Source organism: Gallinula chloropus, assembly GCF_964237585.1.
Source record: "Gallinula chloropus genome assembly, chromosome: 5".
Classification (NCBI taxonomy): Eukaryota; Metazoa; Chordata; class Aves; order Gruiformes; family Rallidae; genus Gallinula; species Gallinula chloropus.
In genome coordinates, this window is record NC_140090.1 from 42,195,756 (window position 1) to 42,217,917 (window position 22,162).

At 34.6% G+C, this 22,162-nt stretch overlaps 1 protein-coding gene across 1 annotated transcript in view; it reads right to left on the bottom strand.

Moving 5' to 3' along the window:
- DNAH7 (dynein axonemal heavy chain 7) overlaps window positions 1–22,162 on the bottom strand; it is a gene marked incomplete at its 5' end in the record, with an annotated part of 105,095 nt that overhangs the window by 68,746 nt on the left and 14,187 nt on the right. Inside the window, 12 exons of the mRNA XM_084264583.1 lie at window positions 497–665; window positions 1,010–1,119; window positions 1,974–2,186; window positions 5,179–5,319; window positions 6,913–7,111; window positions 8,216–8,409; window positions 11,599–11,785; window positions 13,491–14,176; window positions 14,756–14,902; window positions 16,671–16,895; window positions 20,973–21,051; window positions 21,229–21,356. Coding sequence (XP_084120709.1) covers window positions 497–665; window positions 1,010–1,119; window positions 1,974–2,186; window positions 5,179–5,319; window positions 6,913–7,111; window positions 8,216–8,409; window positions 11,599–11,785; window positions 13,491–14,176; window positions 14,756–14,902; window positions 16,671–16,895; window positions 20,973–21,051; window positions 21,229–21,356 — 2,478 coding nt within the window. The remainder of the gene's footprint in view (window positions 1–496; window positions 666–1,009; window positions 1,120–1,973; window positions 2,187–5,178; window positions 5,320–6,912; window positions 7,112–8,215; window positions 8,410–11,598; window positions 11,786–13,490; window positions 14,177–14,755; window positions 14,903–16,670; window positions 16,896–20,972; window positions 21,052–21,228; window positions 21,357–22,162) is intronic.

The window sequence follows — 22,162 nt, forward strand, 5'->3', positions numbered from 1 at the left end:
GCAAGGAGGAATGCATATTAGATCTGGTTTTGTATCATTCCAGGCCAAACCAGGACACTGGGTTATAAGACACAGATGTCTATTCAGGAAAAATTTTTGCAACACAGCGCTGTCTACTCAGGCTAATATCAAAATTAATACATGCTTGATTTGTATCACGTGACTCTTACCAGCTTTAGAGTTTGAATTAAACTTCAAGTCCCCTAAATTTGAAATCACCTATAAAAATGTACACCTTCAGATGGCATCTATATTGCCTGTTTAAAGCAAATAAAATCATTATGGTATATTTCACTTTCAAAGCACAGAAAAAGCATTTTAATATCACACTTGGATTCATACTTACATTAAGAGCTATATACACAATACTAGCATTATATAGTGGCCTGGTAGTGCAGAAAGATACATTTACAATACCTTAAGATCACTTCAAGTGACAAAATAATTTAAGAGCTTTAACAGGACTGAAAACATGACTCTCAAGATTTATGCAAACCTTAAAAAATTTTCCTAATGCAAGGTAGTCCAATCCGTCAGAACAATTGAAAACCACACACTGTTTTGCTACAGCCTTTGCTAAATCTTTTGTAGTTTCTGTTTTTCCAGTCCCAGCAGGACCTTCAGGGGCACCTCCAAGATGGAGGTGCAGTGCACTAAAAAGGGTTCTGAAAATAAAGGAATAGAGAAAAAATAAATTGTATGATTTTTAATGCTATTTTGTTCAGCTGCTCTGACTATTACTAGAACTAACTTCCCACTTTCTAAATCTGAATCCTCCTGTAATTTATTTTTAATTATAGTGTCACAAAATACGAAATTTATCACAAATTTAAATGAAAATGTTCATACAGGACTAATTCTATTCTACCCAAATAAATGTATCTTATTCTAGTTACACCTATTAGGACATTAAAAATTACAATTCTAAAGTCATCTATACTCAGGACAAATTAAAATATCTCAAATAAATTCTTACTAATACAGTTCATTTAGTAACTTGCAGATTTACCTGTAGCATCTGTCGGTAAGTGGAGTAATAACAAGCCTGGGGGTGTTGCCAAGATATTCATATCCATACCTCAGTCCGGCATTGATCATCTTTGTTTGTAGATGCCCTTCCTAAGAAAGAAGGCATTACTTTTAAAAATTAAATATTTTTTTAAAAAACCCACAAAAACCCACAACTCAATACTATTTCTCAAGTTTTTAAACAGGCCTAATACTGTTAGAAAAACCTACATGGCAGATACTGATTGCTTTGAGACACTAGTTTCAATGTGACTCATACAAAAAATAATTGCCCCAGAAAGACCATTTTTTACAGTAACAGTTATCTAAGAAAAGATCCTACTAGTCATATCTCAGATCAAAACTTTCTTGGATAGCTACTTAGAAAGTTAACAGACTTTCTAAAAGGTAAGCAGAAGTATAAATGAACAATAGCTGTAGTTATGGTCAATCTTATGACTCTGATATGGCAATGTATGATCCCTAGACAGACTTTTATTTCACATGCAATGTCTTCCGTATTATGGTGAATTTGTCCAAATGAATGTAAAATTCTGTACACCCTACCACTATCCAGTATAAACATTATTTTCCCACCAACTGTAATGCACAAATAAAATGATATTGTGTAAAACCTCTAAGTGAAATTTGTCACCCCTATAGCATTCCCTATCCTGCAGAATCAGAAAACCAAAACACAGTCTTTGAGTGAACAAATTTCTGTATTTCACCCTGCAAATTCAGTAAATGAGACATAGCAGTGATGAAAAAAGTATTTTTAATTAAAAACTGCATATGGCTACTGGCTGTTCTAGTGAGAAATCCATAAAATGATTTGGTATAGGTATTATCAGCAGAAATTCTCATACCAGTGTAACCAACCATTCTCTGTGCCAGCAAGCAAGCAGTAATAGAAAACCGTGAACATAAATTACCTTTTAATAGGATTGAGAGGTATCACTTACCTCCCAGTAGTATCTAAGCTGACTTAACCATTCAAAGTCACTCTCATCCTTGACTTTCTTGCTTACTAGAGACGCAAGAACATCCCTAGCATGAACATCAAGTACAACAAGTGCTCCTAGAGTCACTCGATTCTGCTTAGACAGCTTTCCTCGCACCAAGGTGACAATGTCCTCAATCTGTCTATTATTCTGTTCCAGAAAATCCTCTAATGCCTGCAAAAATTTGTAAAAGTTAAGAATTTGAGTATCTAGTCTGATGCATGATTACTTTTTCTTAGAATACTTTTATGTCTCTGTATTAGAAATTTTCTTCTCACTATAATAGTAGTACAAAGGCCTTCATTCTAGTTTGTTGGGGATTTTTTTTTTTTTTTTTTTAACTTTTAAAGGATTATATGATACATATCTGGAAACATCAATGATACATATCTGGATACATCAATGATGCATATCTGGAAACATCAATGATACATATCTGGAAACAAAACAGCCTAACTATGTTCTTCCTGGAAGAAGAAAATTCTTATTTTACATTAAGAAAAGGAAAATGCCACACATTGTAATGTTCTGGTTTTATGTATTTAATACACTTTCTACAGTTAAAGGACACTGTCACACTAGAAAAACACCTTTACGTCCTACAGCAGTTAGAAAAAAATAACACATGTATAATTCAAAAAAGTTACCCAGAAAATGCATTTTTCTGCAATTTTCCAGTTTATTGACACTTGGTTATGGTCTGTGTTCAATTAGCTTAAGCATTTATTTAAAACAGTAAATGATAGCTTCTTTCATGCTAATGAGCTGCTGGTAAACAGGAAAGGCCCAATTAAGGCAGGCACTGGTATCATGACAGTCCTTGGATGTGATTAAGCACCTTACCGAATTGAAATACAAATGTGTGAATTAACCTAGTAATACATTCACACCGAAGTATGTTCCTATAGACAGATGGCTTTTATTTCTCTAAAAAAACTTATTTAGGGACGGTTTTAGCTTTTTCTCCCTGATAGCCTGTCAAACACACTAGGCACTAACTCTCAATAAGTTAGGATGATTTTGAGATTTCTCATCTCAGCTAGTTATTTTCTAAATGTTAGTGATAATTATCTGCTTAGTATGATCTATTGTTATTTATGAGAATATAGCAGTAAACAGAGTTCAAAAGGAGTTCAATTTCTACAGTGTTGGATTAGAAGTTCCATCCAGGACAAAATCTGAAATATCTTACTCAAGTTAGGAATAATAACTCACTTCCTTACCACCAAGCCTTCCTCAGCAAACATGAGATATCAGTTGAGACACAGAATAGGTCCTCAACTCCCATCAGAAGCATACCTTGATGCTATCCTGCTGACCATAGAATGCACACGATCCACAATTCTCAAAATTTACGAAATACTTGTTTTTATACAGCATCTTAGTTCATTATTTGCTTTTAAAAAGAAATTTCCACCTTTGATTTATGCACAACAGCTATTGGAATCAACTCAAAAATGTTTGAAAGGGAGTATGTGTGCATGTATGGGTGAACACATATCTAACACTAAGGAGTGACTTAAATTATAGTGGCCTTATACGTGGTCACTGATTGTCATGTTTTTTATGCTTTAGTATGCAACACAGGAACAGAAAAGAGAGAGAATACTGAAGGCTGAGAGTTGTTCTTTCTGCCACAGATTTGTGAGATTGTCAGGAGATGCGAATGCCTCTCCACTGTTTAACTACGTACAAGCTCCTTACCATAACAGAGTGAAGATTTTTAATCTGAAGCCACATGAGTAGAATTCCCAAAACAAGAGAATTTGAGTGAAAGCCACAGGAAGGACAGGTTTCCCTGCACGTACATGCACAGAAAAGGCTTGATACAGACCAGTCTAGGCTCAGAATTCTGTAGTAGAGCTTCCCAAAAGCAAATTAATTTAATTCTTGGTTAAATTCCTTTTATTAACAATATTAACTACAGACACACTAATGTAAGGTTTGTTTTTTTTTTTGTTTTGTTTTTAATTTAAAATATCCAAGATTAGAAATCCTGTCTCTCCTTCTTGAACACCTTACACCAATTGAAGATAAATGGTGCAGAGAATGTAGAAACCTTGTTTATTTCCCCAGGAAACTGAGGAACGCCTTTATTACTGGGAAAAGAAAATACTTCAAAATCTTTTTCAAATCTTCTGATCTGTTGTAAAATTTACTCCTTGTGTTAGCAGATGTCCTCTATTTCTTTTAATTCCCCCTTCCAAAACAATCAGAAGCTTCTTTTCCTAACGTGTCAGAAGCTACTCAAAAAAAAGCCACTATTACCAGAAGCCATTGATTCAACTTCTGAATAAGCAGAAAGTGTTATACAGCCTTAAAATACTGTTCCATATATGGATTAAAGATTAGATTTAATTTAGTGTTTGTGGAACAGCTCAGCTATATATGAACAGGAGAATCAAAAAAGTACAATACTACAGAAGTTCTTTCAGTTTTCAATTTGTTATTGCAAAAAATAGGAATGAAGACAGACTTTCATGAAGTATCAGAAAGCTATAACTTTATGTATAACTGTCAAAAACTTGATGTTTCTTCCCTTCCAAACAAGAACAAAAATCTAGTTGCCCCATCTGATGGTGCCAACTTGAGAATACTTCAAAATACAACAGGTGAAAGCATCAAGTCTTAGTGATAAACAGAAGAAAGGTTCTACAAAACACATATCCTGAACCTCCTGTTCAATGCCTTAAGTACCTTTATTCCCATTAGCATCAGCTAATAGGTTATAAATTCTGTACCAGTCAGGCACATATATTCATTCATTAATTGACAAGGGTGAGGATGGTATATATCTTCTAATGCAAATCCTAGCCCATCTTCATAAAAAGCACTAAATGTTAACGAAGGTAAGTTAGACTTCTGAACCAGAGCAGACAAGCTAAGCTAGTCTGCACACCTGAATACACCACTGGACTGCTTTCACAGTAACTTCTCAGCTATGTGTTGAGCTAAATAAACTGCATGCTGATAGTAGTGCAGAAGCATTGGTGCTTATATCCAAAAGGAAATACTAACATCAAAGTCTTCAAGGATCACATTTCAAGTATACACTCAAAAATATTAACTACTACATTGATCGCCTATTGAGCCAAAAAAGTTATTACCAGAGGACTGATTTACTACTGCATCATATCAATTTAACATAAAATTAAACTGTTCTTACCGTTTGGCCATTTCTAATAGACAACTGTACTTGCATTGTCCAGAAAATTTGGGATACACAAAGAACTGCTTGTCCAGGCCACTCTCTTACCCAATCAATACGTGGAGTTTTTGGATAAGCTTCAAGTGCATCCCCAATGACCTAGACAGGAAAAAGCACACTATAACTACATGTGAAAACAGGTAAGTTTTAGACTTAATTTATCTTAAACTGTATTTACTGAGAGTAAAATATAAATCAAGGTCTAAATTCAGCCTTGAATTAAATTGTTTAATATCAATCTTTTGCAAACAAATCTCTCAAGAAAGCTCAAAACCCACCCAAATATTGTAAGATGGACAAAGCAAATCACAAAAAAATTCTGAGAATTGATTTCTCAACACATTCTGATATTATTCTTGGACATCAGATACTTAAAATTTTCTAGATCCATCTACAATGAAACTAGAAAACAAGCACAAATCCAGTTTACTTGGAAGTAATATCCTCAACAGAATGTTTCTTCATCTTTTCATTCTAATAAAAATCCAGAGGTTTTAATCACAGAATCACAAGGTTGGTTGGAAAAGACATTTATGATCATCAAGTCCAACCGTTCCTGTCCTATACTAAACCATATCCCTAAATATCTCATCTACCCATTTTTTAAACACATCCATGGATGGTGACTCAACCACCTCCCTGTGTGGCTGCAGATCATATTATTTAAAGTTATACCTAAATTCAAGTGTATCTTCCAATAATAAAATGACTACATTTGTTCTAGTGCCACTGAAAGATAATCCCAGTGAAATCTGAATTTTCACTGGAAAAAGTCTTCCAGTCTATACCAATGGGTTATTGTAGGACTACGCCTGAGAGAGACAGGCACGAATTCCAGCACTTTGCAGCTGTTAGAAATAGATGTGTTGGAACTTGTTGGTCACTGACCCTGGGAGAGTTAAAACAACAAAGGGAACTAGGTGATAAGGAATGAAAAAGTACTGGGAGGCGAGACATCCTGACAACAGATGGGATAGGAGGAACTAGTCAGCCTTGAAAGAAAGAACAAAGCAAGCTGAAAGGAATGAAAATAAGATGTGTGCAATAGGTTGCGCAACTAGGCTTAAACTGCTTTTTTCTAACAATGTTTTTAAGTGTTTGTAAGTGCGGTTGTGTTTTTAAACCAATCAACCAATAGTAAATGTAAAAATGGCTTTTGAGCTCCAGTGAAACTAAGGCACGTACAGGCTTTGTAGAGTATATAAACTTGTGATTTGATACAATAAATTAACATTTTGCTTGCATCAAGCTGCATCCCGTCTCTCAATCATGGCAGGTTATTTTCCTGCCATTAACAAAACTCAAGCAAATATGAAGTCTTCCTATGAACAAATCCCTCAATAAATTCATATGGCTCCCTGTACAAGCAGTGTAAAATCTGCCACATGTTTTGCAGTTCAAGACTCTTTGCAAGTGTAGAACAATTAAAAGAATCCTTGGTACAAATATTTTTGACTCTTTTACTTAATTTTAAGAATTTTAGAGAATTTTACAACCAGAAATTGACACCAGAACGAAAGGGAAAGGGTGGTGGTGGTGAAATTATAACCTTTAAAGACTGAATTAATTATTTTAATGTTCATGCTAAGCACAAAGAAAAAAGAAATGTTAATCCAGTATATGTTAATGTTTACTGAAGAAATCAATGCTGAATGACATTAGCCTGGAAAATAAGAGGTTAGGAGTTGTTACCTTGTGGATGGACTTCAGCATAGCTGCCTCAAGTTCAACCAGCCATTTTTCAACTTGACCTCTAGCTTCTGATGTTGAGATTGTCTCTACAAGTTCCACAATTTCTCCTTCACTACTTTTAATGTGTGTAATATCTAATATATCAGTAAATTCAACTCTTGCAATTCCTTCAAAACACTTTTTTAAGTGAGGTTGTACTCTAGAAAACAAAACCTATATTATATAGCTTCTGACATTTTTTCTTTCTTAATACTACCAAAAAACATCTAGTAAAACAATAATGATTTTGAACAATTTACTTAAAAGATCATTTAAAGTTTTTAAAAAAAGTTAATCTCAACAGTAATTCTTGTGTATTACCCCTTGCAAGATGCCTACCGCAGTATTTTCTGAAAATCAGTTAAAAAATTTAAAATATTTCTTACAATCTCTGCAAGATATAAACAAGGATAAAATTCCATTATTTATACCTTCCCAGCAAACTATAGTAAACATAAAGGAATTTGAGTAAAGCAATCAAGTACAGCCTCAACACAATAGCTTGTAATAAATTTAATAAAATACCTTTAAGATATTTTGCATCACAAGATTTTTGCCCTGTTCATTACACTGTATGAACATTTCTCTGTGACTGAACCAACATTTTATTATTCATTGTAGTTCTTATTCTTGCATGACTTCGCACTGCATTTACTGCATGCTATCAAGTCTGCATATTGGGTATCAAACCCCAGTTCCCCTTCTTATAGCAAAGGCTACATTGCCTAACAAGATTGCTTCTGCAAGATTATTTGTAGAGTTAATTCCACTCAGTAACAGAAAGATTTACACTGAATTACACTTTTTGTAGTCTAATCCTGAAAAAGTCAAGGGAGTAGAAATCCCAGAGTCAAAACATGGCAAAAAATCTTCTGAAATACTTTAATTAGGATTGCCCCCAAAAAGGTAAAGGTAAAACTTAAGTTCGCAGTATACAGGTTCCATCTCAAATTCAATTTTCCACTGGAAAAAATCAGGTATGTTAATTTCACCAGGAATTACTATATGGACTTATGATCCTTCTGAAAACCAGTGTATTGAAGAGTTACTAGTTTAGAAAACAGAACTGCATATAATTACCCATATTAAAATTTTCTCTTGGTGTTCACATAACCAACTATATTCATCTAACCAAGTAGATTCTAATACCATAACTGTTTGTGAGGTTAAAAAAAAAATAAAATTGTGGGCTCAGAGAAATAGTATGACAAGACTATCTGCAGGCAGTGTGAGTCACAAATACATCTCTTAAATATTACAATACCGAGTAGGATCTTTGGTCTCTGAAAGAATCTCCAGCAGTTCATCATTAGATAAAAAAAAGAATCTGGGGAAAAACAGGCGCTTCTTCTCTAGGTATTCATTAAGTCCTTTGAGAATTAGCTCCAGAAATTCATTGCACTTCCTCAGTTTTTCCAACATCTTGTCTATTATTGCTACTGTCAGCACATGTTTGTCCTGAAAAATAAATTATTCCAGATAAAAATGTTAATGCCTTCTCAAGTAAATCACCACACAGCGGTACAGGAAATCTTAAGCAAAACAAATCTTTACTTAAAATTCAGCTTTATTCAAACTGTTGTTCAATTTACAGTTTACTAACCTTCTTTACTGCTAGGAATCGCTGGAAAAGCAGTGAGGTGTTTGGTGTTAAAGGACATTTTTCAAAAATGAACTATTATTCTAAAAAGAATTTTCAAAACAAGATTAAAACAGTGCAATTCCCAAAATTCTTGCCAGAGCAAGATCAGCTTGTAGCAGCTACTCAATTGGATTACGCAATTATGCAACATAAACAATTAAAACATTTTGATGGATTTTTAAAAGCATACTTTTACAACTGCAATGCAGACACATTTTAAGTAGCAATCATCTATCGGACATCAACGCAAAAAAAATTCCTTCCATATAAAATAAACACATATACAAGATAAGTATTGAGACAGCACGGTTACACATATGCAACAGTGACACTTGCAGTACTAATTAGTAATGTGGTCTAAAAAAAGGTGTTCTCTGATCCTAATAGATTTACTAGCTACCAAAATGTGAAAAGTAATACTTGCTTTAAGGATATTTTTATTTCTTTTAATAACAGAACTTGATTAACACCTGTCAAGATACACTATTGGATAAAACAGGGAGTTTCTTATATTTTTACGTGTAGATAACAAGACATGTATTAAGACATAGAGAGCTTTTCCAGTTTCACAGAGCAGAAGCACACTGACTCATGTTGCAATGGACAGTTGAGGAGAGACAAATCAGACTGCTGTGCATAGCTGGGAAGGTGCAAAAGCTGTAAGAAACGAATCCCTCATAGGGTGGCAATGCAAGTTTGACCCAGTAACCTGACTACTGTTCAGTTTCAGTTTGGAGAATTTAAAATGCCAAGTTCAATTTCAGTTCAACAACTCGTATGATTTCAAAAATATTCACATGTCCATTAAGCTTTGGTTTGGCTTTGGTTCATGTTACACATATACTTCCAATCTACTGGAAAAAACCCAGAGTTATATATTTATCTAACTGATCTTCATGGTGATTCACACCCCTAGTACAATAATTGTAGTGTTCTTTCATACATGAAATACATTTACCTTCTTACTTATCTATCACATCATACCAACCCATAACAAACTCAACCACATATACTTCTCATCTATACATAGACAATTAAACTGTCAGCATGCAAACATAGCTCCTAATCAGTTTTATAAAAGTTTTTAATGCACAAAAAACCATATAACCATACATTGTCAACAGTTTGTTACCCTTCTTAGCATACTTATAATCAGCAAATAGAATAAGTACAACTGGTTTTATAAATGGGGTTCTTCCTGCTTCTCTTTCACATGAGGAAAAGTCAAGAGGAAAAAAAAAAAAGATTCAACATACATTTCCTGCTTACAATTCTGTTAAGATATAAAGAATAGAAGGAATGCCATCATTCCTAGTCATTCAAAACATTAGTGTAACTTATTTTGTCAGTGAAACTGTCAGTGTCACTTAAGGGAAAAAACTGCATCAAGAAAGTAGTATACATCAAGTATATAATAGGATACTCAAGCTTTTATAAGACCATCAGTAAATCTAGCTTTTAAATATGATTAACATATCACAGGTTGCAGCCTGAGATGTTTTGTTGTTGGGTCTTTTTTCTTGGTTCTGCTTACTTCGCCACAGAGACAGAAAAGCTTCCAAACCCTAGATTTTTTTTTTGTTGTTGTAAATTTATGAGAAGTGGAAATGAAACCACTAAGTAATTTAACCCTCTTTAATATCCACTGCCTAAATTAGATATTTAAAATGAAGGAATAAGATGATTCAAATTTATGATGAAAAGCTAAGAAAATAAAGACATTTTATAATAGCAATTTTATAATACAAGGGCATATAAATGCAAAAAAAAAAAAAGGATAAAAAAAATCAAGTTTGCTTTATGCTTTAAGGAAGACCATTCATATAGAATGGGGAAGAGCATTCTTTTAATCTAGGAAACTCAGACATTACATTTGTGGAAACAGTGCCATCTTCTGGAAAATAATGCCTACTTGTTTAGGTAAAATAAGCATTAGATTGTTAAACTTCCATTCTGGCATTTACACTCTCCTTTAAAAACAAAAGAGAATTCTTTTTACTTCCAGTGATAATATCTCTCACATTGAAAAAAATACTTTGTATTTGATTTGCAATGAACATCTGAATTAGAATATTTTATCAAAACACATCCTTCAGTGCACAATGTTCAGAAATACTAAACAAAACTCTGAAATTCTTGCCCTTTTTATTTTTTTTCCAATTTCTACCCAAAAATGAATACCATTTCATAGCTCTATGGAATAAATTCTTCATTTTCTCCTAAATTGGAAGAAAGAGAAAGAAGGTGGGGGGAGGAGTGCAGAGCATAAACTGAAGGGATAGAAGAGAGCAAGATAAAGGGAAGGTGAAGGAACAAAAAGATAACAAAAAAATTAAAACAACTATATTTTTATTTGATTGAACTGAACTACCAGGTAATGAAGCAAATGTTTCTTTTTGTATTCTATGCATTTTCTGTATTCCTACATTAACACCATATCTGCAATCTGAGAACTTAGACAAGAAGCTTTTAAACTTAGAGAAGATTTTAACATATGTCCTAATGACATTAAGGATCTCCGAAAGTTCTGCAAAGACAGGACATGAATGAAAATAAAGCTGTATTGGTAAGGTTTTGGTAGCAGGGTAACTTCTATGAGAAGCTGCTGGAAACTTCCCCTATGTCCAACAGTGCCAATGCCAGCCAGCTCAAGATGGACCTGCCACTGGTCAAGGCAGAACCCATCAGTGACAATGATCACTCCTCTGAGAAAATTTATTTAAGAAGGAAGAAGACAACCCCATGCAACTCCAGGAGCAATTGCAGCTGGAGAGAGGAGTGAGAGGAGCAGCAAGGTCATTGAGAGGGAGAGGAGGTGTTCTAGATACCGGAGCAGATATCCACCTGCAGCCCATGGAGGGCCCCATGTCAGAACAGGTAGATCCTCAAAGGAGGCTGTGACCCCATGGGAAGCCCACAATGGAACAGTTTGGCTTTTTTTTTTTTGGAGGGAGGGGGTTACATACCACGAATTCACTCTATATTCTTAAGATAGCAGAACTTACCTGAAAAACTGATTTCATTAAGTCTTTCCATGTCCTAACCACAGAAGTGAAGCGTTTACTTTCCTCAGGCATCTGAGCCATAATGTCAGGAGAACTGAAAATTGGCTCTAAATAAAGCCAAGTAGTCTGAACCTTCAGCCATTCATCCAGGATGTCCTGTACCAACAAAAGCTTTCTTTCCCATTCCCTATAAAATAACATTAGTACAAATGTATTAAATGATCTTTTCTGCAAAACATTTCCAGCACACTGCTAAGATCTTTTTAGCAATTTGCATATTCAGCAGCAAGCGCAATAGGTGTAAGTTTTAAGTGGATTATCACTGTCACTTTGCCTGATGTCCTGCATAAAAAAAGACCACATGAATTTCTGCAACTGGATCATCTGTAAGGTTGATTGTAGGGTCTAATGAACTAATTTAACCCAGCACGTTAACTAGGTTTACGTAGCACACACTGAAGTGTGTTAACAGTATCTGTGGACAAATTAACTTCAGTTGAGTATGTAATCCGCTTTTCCGCATACAGGAAAGCTTGGACTACTATTTCTAACTGTTGGTAGTATAGACAGGCTGAGATGGCAAAAGAAAGGCATTAAAGTACATTTTCTCAACAGGACACTCATACATGGGCTGCACGGAGTTCTGATACATGTGAAAGCATACTTCTTCCTTCATTCATTTCCCTGCCACAGATTCTAAACAACCAACAGCTTTGCTTGCATGTACCTTCTTGACCTGAAGTGACTCATTTTTTAGGTATTAGTACCTCACCTGTGGTGAGTTTGCTTCTACCAAGCACTAGAGAAAAATGCAGCTTTCCAAGAGGAAAGTTAAGTAGGTCAGTTAATTTGCTTACACCAAAAGTACATAAAAATGAAGATGAGGAACCACTGTGCAACCACCTCAAAGACTGAAGTCTTGTATTATTACAAGTGCTGTCAATCACCAAAAACCTCCGATGAAATTAGCATGGCGTGCTTTCTCTTTTTAAATAGGCAAAATCTATCATTTTACAGTAATAAGGAAGGAACTCTTATACCATGGTAATTAGAGAACTAACACTTATTGGAATGTACATATATGCATAGGTATTTATTCATATTTACTGAATACATGCTGAAATCTGAAATAGCATTTTTGCAGGGTAACAGGAGTTTGAAGGTACTTATATAATGCTATAGCCAAAATTTGGAGGAAAGATTTTTTGGTTTTTTTTTCCCCAATATGGCTATATTTGGGGGATTTAAGAAGCAAGTGAAGTATTTATTGAGGAAAGACAAAAAAAACCCCAACTTAATAAAATCTTTTACTCAAAGATGTATGTATAGAATTTTTAACTACCATGTTAAGTTCTGACATTTAATTTACTGCACTAGAAAAAAAACCCCTACAATCTTCCATCACTTCCCTGAAGTTTGTCTTGTTTTCATGTTCTTCATTTCCCTTACATAAGCCCTAAAATTTTTAATTGTTGAAGAGCTAAAAGATTCAGTAGCTTTATCATTTAGATAAAGACCTTAGACTATATTCTCTTAGCCTACAACCTCTATGTCTATACCTCAAGTATGTTTTATCTGGTGAAACAAAAAAAATGCTATGATGCCTCTGTTGCTTTTAGTACCAGAGTGTGTTAAAAATGTTTAGCAACCTCTCCAATGTACTAGCATTTCCTGTATCATTAATTAAAAGTAAAAATCAACTTTATGGGAGTAAATAGTGTGTAGTCGACACAGAGCAAAAGCATTAGCCCTTTAAAATGAGAATCATTTATTGCTAAAATGAGAATAAAAAAACCTTTTTGAAGTTCCTATGCTTTAGACCAAGCAGAAAACATTTCTTATTTAATAACATTTCTTGGTGACTTTCTATTAGAAAAAAATTACCAAGTTACCTTATTCTCTTTTCATAATGTTGAATAAATGGAGATCCTCTCATAGTCTGAGTTTTGACAATGTGGTCATCCAATAACATCTGAATATCATCTATGGATGACAAAATGTGTGTTCCTGTTTCTTTATAGGCAATAAGAGTGAACTCCATTTGATCCCATTCAGAAATCATTTTTGTTAAAGCTTTCTCGAGTGAATGTTCTTTGCTGGCTCTTTCACTGATGGTCTCAAACTTTTCTAGGAATGGTTCAAGATGCAAATTAATATATGATAAGACATTTGAGTCTTCAGAAGGAGACAACGGTAAACCAACAATTTTTGACATCTCTTCCCAGTGCCTTTCTTGCAAACCAGGATTGCAAATAACTTGGATTAGAGGAAGGTGGCATCTGAATTCCTCTATTTTTGATTTAACCTGTCTTGCTATTGTTAATGTATTTGGAGAATTGTAGAAAGCTTTTTCTAGTTTATACAGTCCATGCCAGTAATTTCCTACATCTGCCTCTGCTTTGTCTGGGTTCACTTCTGTTAATGATCCCTCTGTCCAGTCTTTGTGTTTTCTGTTGAATTCAACAGCCATATCATAAAGACGAAGAAAAGGAGCAAGAGTATTGCAGAGGATTTTATGCTGAGTGTACTGAGATAATGGCCATCCAAAGGCTTCTTCTTCCAAATTAAACTCATCAATCTGTTGAGACATAAATGAAATCTGAAACACAACCAAAACTGTCTGTGGTATGAGGTCCTTACCACAGGGAATAGGGAGGCTTTCTGGTGTTTACAACAAGTTTTAAATTAAGTTTTTATGTTGTCTATTATGTAATTTCTGCCATTGACTGCACTTAATCTTCAACAGTAACTGCTCAGCATTCATGCTAGTCAATAGCAGGATAGATTTAGAGCTTTAAAATGGTACCTGGGCATTCCTCTATCCTTTGCATTACCATGGAGGATTTACCAGATGGGAGCATCAAGAATTGCACTTCCAAGAACATAAAAGTATCATTACTACGCATACCTTTGTAAAATTAATCCATGCTCTCACAATGTAGAATGCTGCCATATTAACTCAAGATTACATAGTAACAAATTACTGTACTCCATAAATTTGCAGTTTAAATTGTAAATCATATAAAAATATTTCATAGCAGAATTAAGACTTATTTTGCCATATCTCAGATGCATTTCTAAGCAAACTGATGATTCTGATAATACAAATATTTCAATTTACAATTTAAAATATTGAACTAGTTTAGATTATCTCTACCTTAGCAGCAGCTAGATCCAATTTTCTATTTAATGCTTGAGCTTTCTTCAAATACTTATTGACTTCCTGAACATCTCCCAATGTGCTAAATTCTTCAACCTGCTTAGAGTAGCTTTTCAGTTCCTCAACAAATCGTTCACAGCGTATCTAAACATCAAGCAAGCATATATTCATTTTTTAAAAAAAATCACAATAAGTTTCTGTAAAAAGAAGGAACAACTGTTTTGATTTAGTAGGGTACTTCATATTTGCAGAAAATCCAAGACATCCAACATATTTGTACATGATTATCTATTCCACCCAAATTACAGAATTTGTACTCAACATTACCTGAAGTTACTTATTGGGCTGACAGATGTAACTTTGGGTTCTATTTCATAGCATATGTGGGACCCAGAAAATTCTGCTTTTGTGATGAACACAGTCAGCAGGCTAATAACAGAAAGCTAAATTCAAATGCCTAGCATATCTCAAATTTAAATAGAATACCAGGACTAGATTAAACAAATGAGAGACAAAGTTAAACAGTTCCACAAGACAAAGATGTCTCTTGTGTTATTCATATAGTTCAAGGATACCATTTTGTCTTCATAAATACAACTCCACAATACATATTTCACGTTATCAATATTGGTCAATATCTGAAACTGCGGATCAAACTATACAAAGTAGCAGTATGTTTAAAAGTAACAGAGAGTGAGGGCATCAACCACCTCAGCTAGGAAGCCTGTTCCAGTGGTTTACCACCCTGCTGGTAAAGCAATGGTTCCTAACATCCAGTTTAAACCTCCCCTGGTGCAACCCTGAACCATTCCTAGACATCCTATCATTGAATCATAGAATCACAGAATCATAGAATTGTAGGGGTTGGAAGGGACCTCAAGAGATCATCGGGTCCAACACCCCTGCCAAAGCAGCTCCCTAGGACATATCACACAGATAGGTGTCCAGACGGGTCTTGAATATCTCCAGAGATGGAGACTCCACCACCTCCCTGGGCGGCCTATTCCAGTGCTCTGTCACCCTCACTGTGAAAAAGTTCTTCTGCATGTTGGTGCGGAACTTCCTGTGCTCCAACTTGCAGCCATTGCCCCTTGTCCTATCCCTACAATATCAGGATATCAGGGAGAAGACAACAGTGACAATAGTATTTACAGCTATTTCTTTAATCACACTGCATAAACATAGAAGTTTACTGTCTCAAAATAGGTATGATCTAAGACAAAATGATGGTAAGGCTAAGAAGCACAAGAAAACCAAAGTGGACAACAATACAGGCAGTAACTGTAACAGATCAACAGCCTAGTAATTAGCAATCCTAGTGGAGACACCCATTGCTTAGAAAATAGAACTGTACCATAAAAGCCTAGTAAATATAATGAAAAATTCTAAGAGAGATAAAATACATGTGAAGTATAACAGATTTTTTTAAAAAAAAAACAATAAATCTGAATCAAGATGCACTTGTGTTACAAACGTTTATTTGACATTATCCTAACAGCAAAATCACACAGAAATTTTTTTGGAGCTGTCAGAATTTTCATATACTGCCATAGACTCCAAAGGTACTGCTCAGATGGATTATTCAAGCCATGCATACGCCTTTGAAGAATCTACCTGAATTTTACTATTTTACGTGCAGTCAATTTTTACCAACATGACTGGAAGTTCTGTAACCAAAGAGCTTTCAGAGTGCAAAATGTGAGATGTGAATTGTCTTGCAGTACTCACGGATATGTGAAAAGTACGTAAGTGAAAAGCAGGCAAAAATTATTTAGTATCAAGAATACATATACTTCAGCCCTCTTTTTAAAATATATGGGGAAATAAAAGGTTATTTCATCCATTACTTTACTTCCTAGATGCCAGTCAAAATTAGTAGCTCAAGTGGTTTTAAAATATTGTCATTACAAACCTTAAGACCATCTTGAAATTGCTCTGTTTTTTCTTTAATCATGCTTCTGTGATCTTCAAAAATATCTGGCATTCGTGCATACCATTGGAAAATACTACTGTTCAGTTGAATGTCTGCTGCTGAAAAGCTGACATGTTCTATCAAGAAAGCAACACGATTTACTGCATCCACTAGTTTCTGCTCCAATTCAAGCATGTCACACATTTCCATTTTCTGCACATAGGCCTGGGGAATAGAAATTAAAAGGGAACACATTTTTAATATAATTTAATGCCTGAAGTAGTTAATATTTAAATTTAAAGGCTTATTTCTTATAAGAAAAATTAAATATAATTAGAAATGCATGATCTGAAAAGGTGTTTATTTAGAATGGCATGGTATTAGCTATTTTTACAGCGTATAAGTTGTTTATAAAATTGCCTTACTAGCTATTTTACTGAATAAAACTCGAAAAAATGGGTGAAGCTGTATGCACTAAAGCAAGCTAATCCAGACAGCCTGTTGTCAATGTTGCAGGTTTGTGAAAGAAAGTGTGGTGCTCCAAATGAAAATTTAGTAAAACAACAAGACAAGGAAACACTTCGGAAAGGGAAGTGCTGAATGGCCCAATGCAAGATTAGGTCTTCCCTAGGTGTAATATAGGGAATATAGACAGCCTCTTAAAATAAAAATTACACTTTCCTTGCAGATCTCAAGAGTTGGCAGTAAACTGCACTGACACACATAGTGTTCTGTATGGTACTCTTAACATAACAGCAACATAGTCCAGTTTAAGCAATAATCTATAACGAAGCACTCCGGAAGCCTCTTAACAAGAGAAGAGCTGTATTAGTACATATGTTGGCCAACTCAGCAGATCTATAGTACACCAGTATACATAAATATTACTTGATATCAATCAATAGAAGATACAGAATAATTTTATATAACACAATGTGGTATCCCTGAAAACATTTTTAGACGGGGATCAACTGTCCAGTAAATCTATGATTCTGCTCTTTTAACACTAGTTTCTGTTCTTCAGAATATATTCATTGCTATGGATCTAGAGAACATTTGGCTATTAAAAGAATACCCCAAAGAAAGACTGATACATCTTTTCCACAGTGAAATGGAAGAACTATTATAGGGTTTGATGCTGGTAAAATATTTCATGCTATACATGATTACATCCAATTTGTTTCTTCTCCAACATAAATTTTTTTCATAAGATGTATGCATTTTAAAGGCATCATATTCCCAAACAGCATATAGTTCAACTTCTAAACTATTTTTTACTACTTTTTACTTGAAAAAATTGTTCCAGTTACAGTCTGTGTCAAGCCTCTCTATTGAACAAGTTCAAGTCACACAGATCTAAATTCAGCACCAAATTTAAGTACACACCTATAGTCCACAATATTGGTCACACACATCAGAACTTTCCTGAACAGCAAGAGATTAGGACACGTTATGTTTCCAGTATGAATATAAGTGCTTTGCTTAACTGAAGCTTCAATACCTCAAACAAAGAGCAGGGGTTTGATTAAAGAAGTGATATTTGTAAGTGAGGAGATGGTATTTTACAGTTACCGAATGACGAACCCTACATATTCTAAAATTAAATGATTATTCAACAAAAGGATGCAAAGTTAAAACTACTTCATTCAACTTGCCAATTAGTGCTTTTTAATGTTTTTTTGTGAAGAATTAAGTATGTGCTAAGGTCCCTAGATCTCAAGTTTCAAACTCTAAATTTTATTAGTTTACAATACTGGGAATGGATATTGTTTCACACATCTAATTCAATTGCTTTAATTTCATTTGGGAGAACAAAGAAATATTTGCTGTTCGAATACTCGTTCATAAGCCTGAAGAACATACAGTTTAAATTTAATTCTACTAGGATTTTGCCCACGCTACAGAAATTGCTTGTTATCTGCTTACACTAGCTAGTTGGGGACAGAAATAAAACCATGCACATATTTCAACCCATTAGATACAAATGTTTTGCTTCATGAAAATCAGTGACAGCATTTCCAGCTAACAACTGTATTAGTAATGAAACGCCTTTACTAACAGGCTCAAATCAGCCAGCAACACTGCTTGCAGTAGTCTCCAAACTTTATTTCAATACTTCATTTTAATGGCTATCATAGCTTAAAAAAAAAATGCTCAAAGATACATAGATCCAAACAGAAAAACTGTATCATTGGCTGCACTTCATAAATCATGATACCATCCACTGATTATGCAAAAGTTTTACTTAAATTCATCTAGTAAATTTCTATCTTCCCCAATGTCACACAGTTGTTTTTGCAAGTTAACCAGAAGTTTTCACATTTTGGGTTTTTTTTTAACAAATGACTTAAAAACCCACTGAAAAAATTTGAAATAATTTTGAAGATATTAGAAAATTATGTTTCCAAATTTAAGGGTACGCATCTGAGAACTTTTGCAAGGAAGTATACATAGATTTCTACTACAAATTCATATAACAATGGAAACAATTGCAAACATCCATTTCCTAACCGCTCTCTCCATAGCATAATTTTCTTTTCAAAACAGTTAATTTCTCACTCATTCTGAAGATACCACCTTTATCTTGAAGGACAAAGCAAGTATAACTATTTTGCCAAAAATAATGTTTGTCAGCATAGCACTGACAGTCACTTGTCATCACAGAAAAGGTGAGAAAAATTAGGAACTCTTGTCTTTTTGTAAAAGAGAAACTCACAACCCATCTTTACATCTGAAAACTGTTTAAAAGTGATTTGCAACAAGATAACCAGTAAGCTTCTGTGCAGTACGAAATACTTTTGTGGTCGTGTTCATTCTTAATGCAAACTATTACAAAGATTCTACTGTTCTTGCTTAAAAAAATTAAATACAACAATGATATCCTGTAGAACTTTGTGCAATTCTGGCTCCAATGCCATAGCATGCTTTTGAGTGACACAGTGAGTGAATTTCACGTGTGGTACTCTCTCTGTAACCTTACCTCAGAATCCTTTTTTCATTCACTCCAAGGCGGCACTCACTCCATCAGTGGTTACATTTCAAAAGTTTTTCTATAAAGGGTTATTTTTATCAAACAAGTAATTTACCATTGAGAATATTTTTCCTACATATTCTTCCTTTAATGGCTCAGAAAAAGGTAGTTCTTCATGTATTTAGTTATTGAAACAGAATACAGCAAATACCATAAGTTATGTTAAACATCTGTACTTTGATCCAGCTGCATAACCAATCTCTCACGCTGTGTAATTTGTTCTAACATTTACGTCTACAAATTTCCAGCAATGTTTTACACGCATCCTCCAACAGTATTTGCTGACAAAGAAATCAATTTCAGTTTGTCACCATATTGCTTTTGACGTATTATTTCAACCATTTTTATGACAGCAGGAAGACAAATATTTCCCCCATAATACATGGCTTTTTCTCTTTCAGTATTAAGCAAGAAGAGGCTTCTGAGTCTTCTAAACATTGATGATTGTACATTTGTAGAGTACTGGATTGAATACTACATGACCTAAAACACGTCTGAAAAACATTGTTTCTTTGAGGGAACCTTTTTAAGCCACTTGCACATTTTGTGGTGGTTAGGTTATTCAAACTAGAAAACACAATCTGTAAATCTGCTTAACTAGGCACACAAACTGCAATATGCTGTAATACACTGAAAGCAAGCGAACAAGCGAGGGTGCCACTATGAATCCCTCTGCATTGTAGGATACCCACTCTTTCCTTGGGACACCTCACATACAGACCTGACACAGGACCCTCTGCCATACAGACTAAGGACACTAATGTCAATCTGTATATTAAATATTGCTAAAGCTTCATTTCTTTGTCACTTTTAAAACATTTTTTTGAACAGGGTATAAACAAAAGTTCCACTGTTTCCTTTACATACCCCAGTGAACCACTCTTGTGCACCCTTAGGGATGCACACCCTTCACTTTGGAGATAGCTGCCCTATAGGGTTTGAATCCATGTCAGTTGGCTTTCTCACAGGTACTGCCACCATACAGGCCAAGCAACAGCAGAGACAGAGGACTGTTGCAAATAGGCAGCCTGCAACCATGACATTTTGGTGGGGAAGCAAGTTAAGCTGAACATATAAGAGCCAGAATATGACATTTAACCTGACAGCCAAAGATAACACGTCTTTTTCCAGTCTGTAATACAGATAAAGTGTCAGTGACTTTATCAAGGCCAGAATTACACCTATAAAAGGGGGAAACTTGCATAAGTTATTGCTTAAGTAGCACCGGTAGCTGCTTGTTGCTGGGATTCATAAAAAAGAGAAGACAGTACCTTAAGTTCCATTAGTTCCTGTGTGTTAAACGGAGTAGTAAGGGCTTTTTCTGCTATTGTCTCAAACATATCACATATTCTGAAAAATGCACAAAATAACCAGTTTGGTATGTATGGTTTTCATAATCCTTAAAAAAAAACCATTTATGTTTGTAACAGCAAAAATGAGATTGACATCACCTTTAAGAATTAAAAAAATTCAACAGTGGAAAAAAATTAAGTACATTTAAGTACACATTTTCAGTTTGAGAGTTACCTCACATTTGTGTCTTGATGATCTTTGAACATTTTGGAAATAACTTTTTCACAAATGTTATCCACTCGCTTTACCAAAGCGCTTATTAATTCATCACAATGCAATTCAAACATTCCTAGATGGAGATACTGCAATATAAGCATAACAGTTGTTCACAATATTTTAATCGAATCATAAAATACTCTTGAAACTTTCATGTGAAGAAGGGAAGAAAGTGGATAACTCTTCTGTATCTGCATGTTGAACTTCATATAAATCTTACTTCTACTGCCTTTTACCTTGATAAATGATGCACTTCCTCACAAAGGATATCTACTCTCTGTACCAGTGAAGGCTGTAGGGTATCTGTTTGAGATAAATCTAAAACGTGGTAATCTTACTGTTAAGAGACACATGACATATTCCTTATGATTAAGAAGGGACTCTGCCTCCCAGTGAGTCTCCAAAACCAATGCTTTCTTTAACTAGTGGACAAATGAGCATGACTTCCACACATACAAGTCCTCACAACAGACCTGTAAGTACTAGTTTTTCCAGACCTGAGGTTTGCACTGAATACTAGGAGAGAAAAAATTAAGGAAAACCGCTTTAGCCTATCAATAGACAAAGGATTCTTACCACAGAATATTCTTACAAGGACAAAAAACATTTCATGTTAAGGATCCTCTCTTTGCCTTAGATGCTTGGAAGGAATTTGGAGGTGTCTGGACCCACCTTTCCCTTATGCTTTCACATCTAAGGGAAGCATACTCCAGATGCCTTTAGAAGTCCCAAATCAATTCCTAATTTAAGTATGGCAAATACACCCCAGGAATGCAAACTCCTGAAAAACTCAGTTTGCTGAAAAAAATAATTTTATTTCACTTCAGTTATCCCACAGCTAATTATTATCACCTTTAACTGACAATATTCTTAGGAAAAATTCAAAACTGAA